This window comes from Penaeus vannamei, chromosome 30 (assembly GCF_042767895.1).
Source record: "Penaeus vannamei isolate JL-2024 chromosome 30, ASM4276789v1, whole genome shotgun sequence".
Classification (NCBI taxonomy): Eukaryota; Metazoa; Arthropoda; class Malacostraca; order Decapoda; family Penaeidae; genus Penaeus; species Penaeus vannamei.
The window spans coordinates 30825992-30838491 of record NC_091578.1 but is presented as its reverse complement, the minus strand read 5'-3'; the positions used below and the strand labels follow the sequence as shown (position 1 = coordinate 30838491).

The following is a 12500-nucleotide window of genomic DNA, read 5'->3' as shown; positions in this document are numbered from 1 at the left end:
ATGTATACACACACACACACACACACACATACATACATATATATATATATATATATATATATATATATATATATATATATATATATATATATACACGCACACACACACACACAAACAAACAAACAAACACTCACCCCCCCACACACACACACACAAAAACACCCCCTCCCACTCCCACACACACACAAACAAGCATCAACATACCCATATATAGCTAAATATCAGGAATCTGTGCCAGGGTCAATGGGAGAAGAAGGGCACCCAGTCAGACAGGACTCGGAAAGGGCAGGAGTGTCTAGGCAGGAAAGGAAATTCGGATATAATTGTACACTGATGTATAACCGCTTTGGTGCTCGCTCTGTGTCTGTGTTTTTTTGTTTTTTATTTGTATGTGTTTATATGGGTGTGTGTGGGTGTGTGTGTGTGTGTGTGTGTGGGTGTGTGTGTGGGTGCGTGTGCGTGTGTATATGTGTGCATATGTATGTATGTGTATATATATATATATATATATATATATATATATATATATATATATATATATATATATACGCATGCACACACACACACGTCCACACACACACACACACACACACACACACACACACACACACACACACACACACACACACACACACACACACACACATATGCATATACACATTTACATTTGCATATTTACATATATACATATACTAATGTGTATGTGTATGTATCTGCATGCGTATGAGTGGGTAGGTGTGAATGCATGTACATGTGCAGTATATATCGCATACAGAGCTAAACGAATTGTAAATGAATATATGTACATGTTTTCTCTTTTTCTCTCTCCTCTCTATCTCCCTTTCCCTCTTATTCTAAATTTCTCTTTCCTTTTCCAGCTCCTTTTTTCCACTCCTTCCCTCTCTTCCTTAATATCTCGTTTTGTCCTTTCCCTTTCTTCCTTCCTTTCCTCCCTTTTTCCTTCCCTCTCTCTCTCTCTCTCCCTTTCATTCTTTCTTCCCTTCCTCCTAATCTTCCATCTTGGTTTCATCTCTTCCATTTTCCACTCTTCTTTTCACTCGCTTTTTCCCTCTTCCCTACCTCCCTCCTTCTCACTCTCCCTTTCTCTCTTCCCTCTTTCCTTCCTTCCTTCCCGTCCCTCCCTCTTCCTTCCTTCTCTCCCACTCTCCTTTTCTCTCTTCCCTTCCCTCCTTTTCACTTTCCTTTTCTTCCTACCCTCTTTGCTTTCTCTTCCTCCCTCCCACTTTCCTTCCCCTCCCTCCTTCCTTCCTTCTCTCCCACTCTCCTTTCCTCCCTCCCTCCATCCCTCTCACTCTCCTTTTCTCCCAGTCCCTCCCTCCATTTCGCTCATGCTCCATTTCTCCTTCCCTCTCATCTCTCTCTCCTTTTCTCCTTCCCTCTCTATCTCTCTCCTTTTCTCCCTCCCTTTCTATCTCTCTCCTTGTCTCCCTCCCTCTCTCTCTTTCCTTTTCTCCCTCCCTCCCTCTCGCTCCTTCTCTCCTACTCTCCTTTTCTCCCTCTCCTCCCTCCCTTTCTCTCATTTTCCTCCCTCCCCCTCTCTCTCCTCTCCACTCTCTTTCTCCCTCTCACTCTCTTTTCCTCCCTCCCTCCATCCCCTCCTTTCCTTTTCTCCCATCCCTCCCCCTCCCTCTCTCCTTTTCTCCCTCCCTCCTTCTCTCTCTCTCCTTTTCTCCCTCCCTCGCTCTCTCTCTCCTTTTCTCCCTCCCTCGCTCTCCCTCTCTCTCCATTTCTCCCTCCCTCTCTATCTCTCTCCTTTTCTCCCTCCCTCTCTATCTCTCTCCTTTTCTCCCTCCCTCTCTCTCTCTCTCTCCTTTTCTCTCTCACTCGCTCTCTCTCTCTCCTTTTCTCTCTCACTCCCTCTCTCTCTCCTTTCTCTCTCACTCGCTCTCTCTCTCCTTTTCTCCCTCCCTCTCTCTCTCTCTCCTTTTCTCCCATCCCTCGCTCTCTCTCTCCTTTTCTCCCTCCCTCCATCCTCTCAATTTCCTTTTTCTCCCATCCCTCTCTCTCTCCTTTTCTCCCTCCCTCTCTTTCTCTCTCTCTCTCTTCCTCCGCCTCTCTCGTTCTCTCTCTCCTTTTCTCCCTCCCTCCCTCTCTCTCTCTCCTTTTCTCCCTCCCTCTCTCTCTCTCCCTCTCTCCCTTTATCCTTTTCTCCCTCCCTAGTTCTCTCTCTCTCCTTTTCTCCCTCTCCCTCCCTCCCTTTCTCTCATTTCCTCGCTCCCTCCCTCTCGCTCCTTCTCTCCTACTCTCCTTTTCTCACTCTGCCTCCCTCTCTCTCTCTCTCTCCTTTTCTCCCTCTCCCTCCGGCTTGATGACTAAACAAGCCAGAGGTCAAGTTCTGCAAGCCATCCTTTCTTGAAGCTGATGACGTCATGTCTCTACCCGTGCATGTAATCTATTCTTTTCTTTTTATTTTTTGTTTCCTTTGTTTTTTTTTCTCTCTTATTTTCTTCCTAAGAAATAAAACTGGCCGTTAACATCGCCAGTTAGGTTATATCTGGTTTCATTTCGCGGGAACTGCTTTTTTGTTTGTTTGTTTTTGTTAGTATCCGCTGTTGATGTTATTTTGTTTTACTTTGCAGTTTATCGCTTTACTCTCTTTGGTTTTGATTATGATACGCTTTGTTTTGTCCATCTCTGTTTATCTAATTTGTTTATCTTTTTTATTTGTATTTTGTTTTGTTGTTTACTATTTTTTTTTCTTTTGGTGTATTATGTTACCCATTTATCATTTTAGGCTCGTTGTCTTAATTTCTCAAATGAGATAAAGTGACCCTTCATATAAAAGAAACGTTATAAGATAAAAATGAAAATGACGTGAATCAGCAGATAATATTTACATATTAGAAAATAGCAGATAATAATAATGTTCATATGAAATATGGTTTAGATAATATTTGATGGTTTATGGGGCCGGACGGGTAAAGGTCCCTTGAGAGGCCTCCTATATATGTTATGGTTATTAGCAAATAAAAAAAAAAACATTTATTTACACTTCTGAATACATACATATATGTTTTTTTCTTGTTTTACTTGTGAAAATACATTTGAAATCATACAGAATTTGAAATGATATTTGTAATAATAATAGATAGAGGTATACGAACATATAGATAAGTAATAACAATTAAATTATTAAGTTATACCAATTATTAATTAATTAAATAATTAAGTTATACCAAATAAATAAAATGGTATATCCTTGTTTCTGTTTAATATCGTTACTAGTCTATTATTCAAATTTCGTCAAAAGATTATACAGAGTCGTAGTTTGACTGAGTAGTAGTAGTATCAAAAACATTTATTACCTCATTTGAAATTATCGATTCACTTATTTAGATGAATATGAATAAAAACATAGAAAATGATAGTGATGATGATGATAAGAATAATGATTATTGTTGCTAATTATCATTACTGCTACCACCACCACAACTAGCATCAATAATGACAATAACAGTATCATCAATACCAGAAATAAAGAGAATAATAATAACTGTGAAAGTATTATTATAGCAACAATAACAGGGATCATAAGGATATATATAGTCATAGCAAGGCGTCGTGTCTATATTAGGTCGGCAAATATTAATTAGTCAGCCAATAATAATAATAATTGATGATACGGTTGACTGTAATAATTGTGTCATTAATATTAACAATAATGATAATGAACATAGTAATAATGGCAATAATGATGATGAACATAACAGTTATATTAACCATTATGAAACTAAAAGTAACAAAAGTAGAAAAAACACTGATGATAACGAACGTAACAAAAGTAATAATAACAGTAATGGTAATGAACACAACACTAGTAATAATAACAAAGATAGCGGTGATCACTTGTCATAAATGAGAATAGAATGATAATATTGGAAGACGACAACTATAAGGATAACATCACGGTGATAATAACTGTTAATGTGAATTGCCATCTTGATAAAAAAAAAATAAAAAAAATTGTATCTCATATATCAGATACCCTTATCAATACGTAGTGGTAATAATAATTGATATTAGTAAAAGCCACTTAAGATAGTCATACCAGGCTCTTAGATAACGATCTCAAGCCCGGATAAATGCGGGAGGGAGGAGGGGGGAGGGGGGAGGGGGGAGAGGGTTGGAGGCAGGAAGGGCATCCGGCTCTAAAAAAAGATTCTTAGATTGTGAAATGACCCAATACTCACTACTAATAAATACAGGAGAAGATAAGCGATAATTATCATATCTTCTCACGATAACAATGATAACACAAATGTTTATGATGATAACGATGGATGGTTTGCAATACATGTATTTTTTTCTATCTCTCATTCATGTTATATTAACAACCACTATCCAACATTTATATCCTAAAAAGGATACACCACACAATTACGTAACTTGTATGATGATTACCACACTCATGAAAGTTATAGTGTTAATAATGGTAACAATAATAACAGTAATAATAATAATGATGATGATAGCAATAATAAGGACGGTGATAATATTGACAATAATGTAATGATGATAATGATAATGATGATGAAATGATGATAATGCAGGGCCGGTACTAGGAAATGCTACATAATAAAATTTACGGATGTTTATATTCCATATAAAAACACACAGAACAACGAAAAAACGAATAAACATTAAATGCTTGGTATAATAAATTTATTAAAAAATCACTTGTTCTTGGGGTATTTTAAAGCTATAACCAGACGTATATGGGTGTGATTTAGTTTATCAAAAAAAGACAGAAAAAAAAGAAACAAACAAAAACTAAATAAAGATAAAGAAACAAAAATGAAAGGAAAAAAATGAATAAAAACAAAAAAATAAAAATAAAAGAAATAATAAAAAATAATTCAAGAAAGAAAGAATATATTAAAGATTAAAACTAAAAACATAAAAAAAATGAATAAATAGATGAATAAAAAGCGTCGTCAGGGGAGGGGGGGGGGAAGCCAGACCTGTGGGGCCCTCAATTTTCTCGGGGAAGGGGGGGGTAACTGCCCCACCAGTACCCCTAATTGACAACCCTTTTATCATTGTCTATAATCTTAAAGATGATTAAGATATCGGACAATTAAGATAATGATGATTGTGATAACGGGCGAAGCTTGGAGAGATAATGATCAAAAGAGTAAATAAATAAATAAATAAACAAACAAATAAATATATAGATAAATAAATATATAGGATAGAATAAATGAATATGATAAATAAATGAGAATGGTAATGATAACGACAATAATGGTGATGCTAATAAACACAATGACACATAATCGCAATGATGATAATAACAATATCATTAAAAATAACGATAATAACGATAATAATAATAATGGTCATGATAATTACAGTAATATCAACCATTATAATGTTGGTTATATCAGTGATTAAGAAAATAAATGTAATATCAATTAATAAAAGATAACAGTTGATTAACATTGATAAAGATATCGATAATATTGACATTATTCATGATAAGGTATCGATAATATTGACATTATTCATGACATTAACGATAATTATATAATAATAACGATGGGGCAAACATGATATTGAAAAATCAAGTAGTAATATAGATTATCATAACATGACCATGGTGCCTTGACGATAACAGTATTAATATCGGTTTTAATCAGAATAATATTAATGTTACTGACAAGAATAGCGGACTGACCATAATAAGAGTATAATAAGAGTATAATGATTATATAATAGTAGTTGTGATTGTATAAGGAAAGTTTCAGCTAACAACAAAATGGGAGTTTTATTGATAAAACAATGGTAATGCCAATTATAATAGTTTTGACGATGATAATATGAAAGAAATGTTAATGATATTGGTAATAATAATGAGAATAATAACAAACAGTGAAAATATAAACAATAACGATAATAATAACAATGCTAATGATAACACCCACATTAATAGCAACAAAAGCAAAAACAATAACACAGGTTATCTTATGTCCAGCAGCAATATCTAAAGCGATAAGAACAACAATGATAAAGATAGTAGTAATGGTAGTTTTAAGTAGTAATAGTAATAGTAGTATTTGTGGTGGTAGCGATGGGGTCAGAATAGGCAAGTTTGGGTATAGCTTTCTCTCTCTCTCTCTCTCTCTCTCTCTCTCTCTCTCTCTCTCTCTCTCTCTCTCTCTCTCTCTCTCTCTCTCTCTCTCTCTCTCTCTCTCTCTCTCTCTCTCTCTGTCTGTCTGTCTCTCTCTCTCTCTCTCTCTCTCTCTCTCTCTCTCTCTCTCTCTCTCTCTCTCTCTCTCTCTCTCTCTCTCTCTCTCTCTCTCTCTCTCTCTCTCTCTCTTCCTCTCTCTCTCGTTTTCTCTCTCTCTCTGTCTCGGTCTCTCTCTCTCTCTTTTTCTCTGTCTTTCTCTCTCTTTCTCTCTCTGTCTCTGCCTCTGTCTGTCTGTCTGTCTGTCTCTCTCTCTCTCTCTCTCTCTCTCTCTCTCTCTCTCTCACTCTCTCTGTCTCTGTCTCTGTCTCTCTCTCTCTCTCTATCTTTCGCTCTCTTTCTCTCTGTCTCTCTCTCTGTCTTTCGCTCTCTCTCTCTCTCTCTCTCTCTCTCTCTCTCTCTCTCTCTCTCTCTCTCTCTCTCTCTCTCTCTCTCTCTCTCTCTCTCTCTTTCCTTTTCTAGCTCTCTCTCTGACTGTCTGTCTCGGTCTCTCTCTCTCTGTGTCTATGTCTTTCTCTCTCTTTTTTTCTCTATCTGTGTCTTTCTCTCTCTCTCTCTCTCTCTCTCTCTCTCTCTCTCTCTCTCTCTCTCTCTCTCTCTCTCTCTCTCTCTCTCTCTCTCTCTCTCTCTCTCTCTCTCTCTCTCTCTCTCTCTCTCTCTCTCTCTCTCTCTCTCTCTCTCTCTCTCTCTCTCTCTCTCTCTCTCTCTCTCTCTCTCTCTCTCTCTCTCTCTCCCTCCCTCTCTCTCTCTCTCTCTCTCTTTTGACCTGGTATTTCAGTATGGACTATAAATATTAATTCTAATATTTTGCATCATATTACCTACGGGACGCGTGTTAATTCGCATCTTAGTAATAAAATACAGTCTATGATCAGAAGTCCTATCTAAAGTTAGTGCATATGTGGTTATGAAGTTATAACAGTTATTATTATGAAATGGTCTGCCATAAGCCTCGAAATACTTTAAGCAGTTGTTTTTTTAATCGTAAAATACTATATACCAGTCCGATAAAATGAATGGTTGTAGTTGGGCAATTTAAGTGTTACCGATGATGATGATGATGGTGGTGATGGTGATGATGATGATGGTGATGGTGGTGATGGTGGTGATGATGATGATGGTGGTGGTGTTGGTGAGGATGGTGGTGGTGGTGATGGTGATGGTGATGGTGATGGTGGTGATGGTGGTGAGGATGGTGGTGGTGGTGATGGTGGTGATGACTATGATGATGATGATGATGATGGTGGTGGTGGTGGTGGTAGTGATGATGATGATGGTGGTTATGAAGATGGTAATGGTGGCGGTGATGATGGTGGTGGTGATGATGATGGTGATGGTGATGGTGTTGGTAGTGATGATGATGATGATGATGGTGGTGGTGATGATAAAAATAACAGTGATAATTATATCACCCTGCAAATTGTAATAATATTACTGATGATTATTATAAACATGCTATTAATAATGAAAGATATCATGATAACGATACTATTATTATCATTATTTGTAGTAGTTGTGATAGCATTAGAAGTAACAATAGTAGTAATAATAATAATGATGATAATAAGGTAACAATAATAATACAAAATTATAATGATAATGCAATAACAAAAATAATGATAATGATATTAATACTAGTAAGGATAATATCAGTATTAATAATAACAATAATGATAATGATACTAATCATGATGATAGCAGTACCAACTATAACAATAATGATAGTGATAATGGTACTAATAATGATAATAGCGGAAATGAAATGATAATAAAAATAATGATAACAATAACAATAATGATGATGGTGATAATGATACTACTTCGACTACTGCTACTACTACCGTAACTGATAGTAATAATAATCGTGTTAATAATAACAATAACACAGACACTGAAAAAATAACACCAGCAGTAACAACAATAATAACAATAATAAACAATACTACCGACATTGGAAAATAAAAGCAGCAGTAACAGCAATAACAATAAAAAATAACTATTAACAACAAATATCTGAGTATGTCTGTACTCCAGCTATCGCAAAGTTCACTGGGTATGTCATTCCCTGTGAACTACAACTACAATAAAGTTAAAAAAAAAGATTTATCAGCCTTCCCCCGTCTAGCGAAGCCGGGGGGGAAATGGAACACACCAAAGGGGGAATTGGATTTATATTTAATTAAAATCTGGGTACGATAAGTTCGACCAGATCATTATGAATCGACACTGCGCTATTGATGATAATATTAATTATATTGATAGAAATAATGATGATAATAAAAAATAATAGTACTGATAATAATGATAATGATAATAATAATAATAATAAAAAATAGTAATGCTGATAATTAGGATAATAATAATAATGATAATAATAATAATAATAATAATAATAATAATAATAATAATAATAATAATAATAATAATAATAATAATAATAATAATGATAATAATAATGATAATAATAATAATGACAACATTGATATTAATGAAAATTATTAATACCAATAATTATGATTATAATAATGAACAACAACAAAAACAACAGCAGCAATAATAATGATAATAATAATGATAATGATAATAATAATAATAAAAATGTTGATAATAATAATAATAACAACAATGGTAATAATGATAACAACGAAAGCAAATATGCTGATGGTTGCAATGATAAATATGTTTATATATGTATATATATATATATATATATACATATACATATATGTATATATATATGTATGATAAATGATAAATATATGTCTATATATGTATATATATATACATATATATATACATATCCATATATATGTATGTATATATACATGCACACACACACACACACACACACACACACACACACACACACACACACACACATATATATATATATATATATATATATATATATATATATATATATATATATATATATCTGTGTGTGTGTGTGTGTGTGTGTGTGTGTGTGTGTGTGTGTGTGTGTGTGTGTGTGTGTGTGTATGTGTGTAAGTGTGTGTGCATGTACATGTACATACATATATATGGATATATATATATATATATATATATATATATATATATATATATATATGTATATGTATATATATATGTATACATATATACATATATAGACATATATATATATATATATATATATATATATATATATATATATCTGTGTGTGTGTGTGTGTGTGTGTGTGTGTGTGTGTGTGTGTGTGTGTGTGTGTGTGTGTGTGTGTGTGTGTGTGTGTGTGTGTGTGTGTGTGTGTGTGTGTACGTGCGTGTGTGTGTGTGTGTGTGTGTATTGTAGTTAACAATAAATTTCCAACTCATTTTTATGTTCACTACGTTATGACAAGCATACCAAAAACAGCATGAATTTTATGGATTATTTTTAACTATAAAAAAAAACTTCGATGACAAAAATAGATCTACTGTAACTAGAAATCAGATTATCATTTGAAAGAAAATGATATATAAAAGAATAACGCAAAATAGTTCTCTTCGCGGAAACATAACTAAAATAAATAAAGATTTGTTTTTATATTTTTACTCTTCCTGCTATAATGATTTTTTTTTTTTTTTTTTTACAGATAACATAGTCTGTTCACTAGATTTTTTTTATTTACCCTCAACTGTCCTACAACTGAAAAAATAACTTCGAGCATAACAGGCAAAATAAAACGAAATGAAATACAAAAAAAAAAAAGAATTTGTCAATATTTCCAGGACCAATGCTGAACGAGCGACTAACGTTGGTAGCACTGACAGTAAGTCGGACGCCAGATGCACGATAACAATCCTCAGACGACATACCTTGATGTCGGGAATCCTTTTATATTATACTGAGACAATGGCTTCCTTTTCATATGCCGAGACTGTGCTTCTTTTTTTGGGGGTATTTTTCTTTTTTCTCTGACACGCTGCCATATCTTCTGGTAGGAGACGCGTCACCTTTTCTCCCCAATTAATCATAATTTAAAATGAGAATTATTCAATCGTCAATTTCCGAGACAGGGTGATGAGTAACCGAGTATGAGTAATGTTAAACGTCTGACGGAAGTGAATAATGATCATGATAATACTGGCAATGAAATAGGTTCCTGGAATCTTTAAGACATATATGTTATGTGATTATGATAAAAGATTATCTATCGTTTTGAAAATAGTAATTTTTTGGAACCCGGGGCGCCGTGTGTGGTTACAGCATGACACGACTTTGAACTAAATTATTTTTTGTTTATTCCATTATTTGTTTACAAGGAATACCGTTTATATCCTTGCAAGTAGTATAGTAGTATAGTTTATGAAATTATAGGTGAGGATACATCAATATATTTTGATGTCTAATACGGTTTCAAACTTTTTTATTTACTTATCTGTTTTAAGGTTTTGATTAAAGTTATCGTTGTTTTATTTGATATGTTCTAGTGTTGATAACTCTTACATTAAATAGAATGAGGGTAATTTCTTAACAAATGATGGCTAGTTTTTAATTTTAGAAGGCCACAAATGTACAAATATATTTCAAATGTCCTAACACTGAGTAGACAACGTAAAAAATGATTCATATTTTATCATATTACCAGCATGTCGCTTTTCACTCTAAATTACCATATATAATTGACATTTTTTAAACAGACGAATTACAAGATTAAACGTGAAACCCGTTAAGTCTGTCTTAACATACCAAACATTCTTGCCTTCGCCGATGCTGTTGCGTCATTAAAACATTTTAGAGCAATAGTTACTTTTCTCTCTTTTTTGTATGCTGATTCTCCTTCGGTTAAAGATATATCGTTGAAAAAATATGGTAGACACGTACTGCAATATGACGAATGAACTCCAACGTTTCTGTGCAGGAAAGCACACCCAGTGCGGTTATTTTTTCGAAACGGTCACGTTAAAATTAGAAATGCTTTAGAGGTGCACCCCAAGCATTATTCGTTATGAAACAAAACAAAACAAGTAAAACTAATAACTAATCCTAACACTGTTTTACTTTAATGGTGAAATCATGTAAGAAATTACAGTTTTCATCGGATGTGTAACGTGAGGTATAATGGCGTACGATAATTATTTGGGAAGGTACGACAGCCAGAATGGCAACACTGCGGAGCTACTGTCTGGCTCGACGTCTGTTGAGTCGGTCAGTGTTTAACTGTCGCTCGTGAAGAAAGGATATACGCAATGCATTGAACATTTCGTGATCATTAGTGCTTTTTTTTACGTTCTCACGTTCACCATGACGGGGAGTAAGAACGGCAACGAGCCAGAGACCAAATCACCACGGGAAAGTGGCGAGGACAGTGAGGATGAGAGTGAGATATTGGAAGAGAGTCCTTGTGGAAGATGGTCCAAGCGGCGACAGGAGGTGAGTTGTTGTACGGCGATACATTTGCAGGGATTTCGTGGGGGAACGTTTGTCGTGTGCCGTGGCCGAGGGGAGAGGGCGGCGGCGGGCCTTTCTCGGGCTCCGGGAGTGGAAGGGGCAGTCGGAGAGGGCGAGGGAGGGCAGGGCTGCAGGCGATGAGGGCGAACATGTAAAGATGGTCGTGTGCCCGCCCGCCCCTCGCTGTGTGACGCACCGTCCAGGCTGGCCGACCTCCCCTCCGCCCCCCTCCCTCTCCCCTCGGCCCTCCCCGCTCTCCTCTCTGCCCCTCCCTCCCTCCCCGTCTCCTCTATCCCACCCTCTCTCTCCGTTCCACCCCCTCTCTCCCCGTCTCCGCCCTCCCTCCCTCTCTCTCTCTCTCCCCGTCTCTCCCTCTCTCACTCCTTCCCTTCCTCCCCTTCTCCCTCCCTCCCTCCCCGCCTCTCGTCTCTTCCTCTCCCTCATGTCTGGCCCTCCCTCTCGTCTTCTCCCTCTCTCCTCTTCCTCGTCTTCTTTTGTGTTTTTGCTCCCGTTCATCCGTCCCGTTTTCGCCGTAACACAAGCCGCTCCTCCGTTCCTTTCATATGGGGAAGAACGACTCTCCAAAATTCCACACGGTCTATGCCAAAGGAGGGGAGTGGGGGAGGAGGGAGGAAGGGGAAAACTCCACCTACACAGACAAAGCTCTAGAACACCCACTCTTCCACCTCTCCACATATCCTAGCTCCACTTTTAAAGGGGTGACCAAAGGAGGGATTTGTTGGGTTTGGGTGCCAGTGTTGTGTTTGTAAGGGTAGGAGTGTGGTTCTTTTTTTTGTTTTATGTTTTCTTTTAGTGTGTATATGTGTGTTTGTTTGTGTGATGAGTGTGTGTGGCACCTTGGGGTTAGGCAGTGTCATGACGGTTGTTTTATGAGGAA

The 12500-nt window shown here is 36.3% G+C and overlaps 1 protein-coding gene across 3 annotated transcripts in view; it reads left to right on the top strand.

Annotated features, from left to right (window-relative positions):
- The first annotated feature begins 11345 nt into the window (after nucleotides 1-11345).
- The window catches only part of Madm (MLF1-adaptor molecule), a 102708-nt gene continuing 101553 nt past the window's right edge, over nucleotides 11346-12500 (top strand). Inside the window, exon 1 of one of the 3 annotated variants that reach the window (XM_070143473.1) lies at nucleotides 11346-11584. In XM_070143473.1, coding sequence (XP_069999574.1) covers nucleotides 11456-11584 — 129 coding nt within the window. In that variant the 5' untranslated portion in view covers nucleotides 11346-11455. The remainder of the gene's footprint in view (nucleotides 11585-12500) is intronic. The other 2 variants (XM_070143474.1, XM_070143475.1) reach the window with 2 other exon arrangements.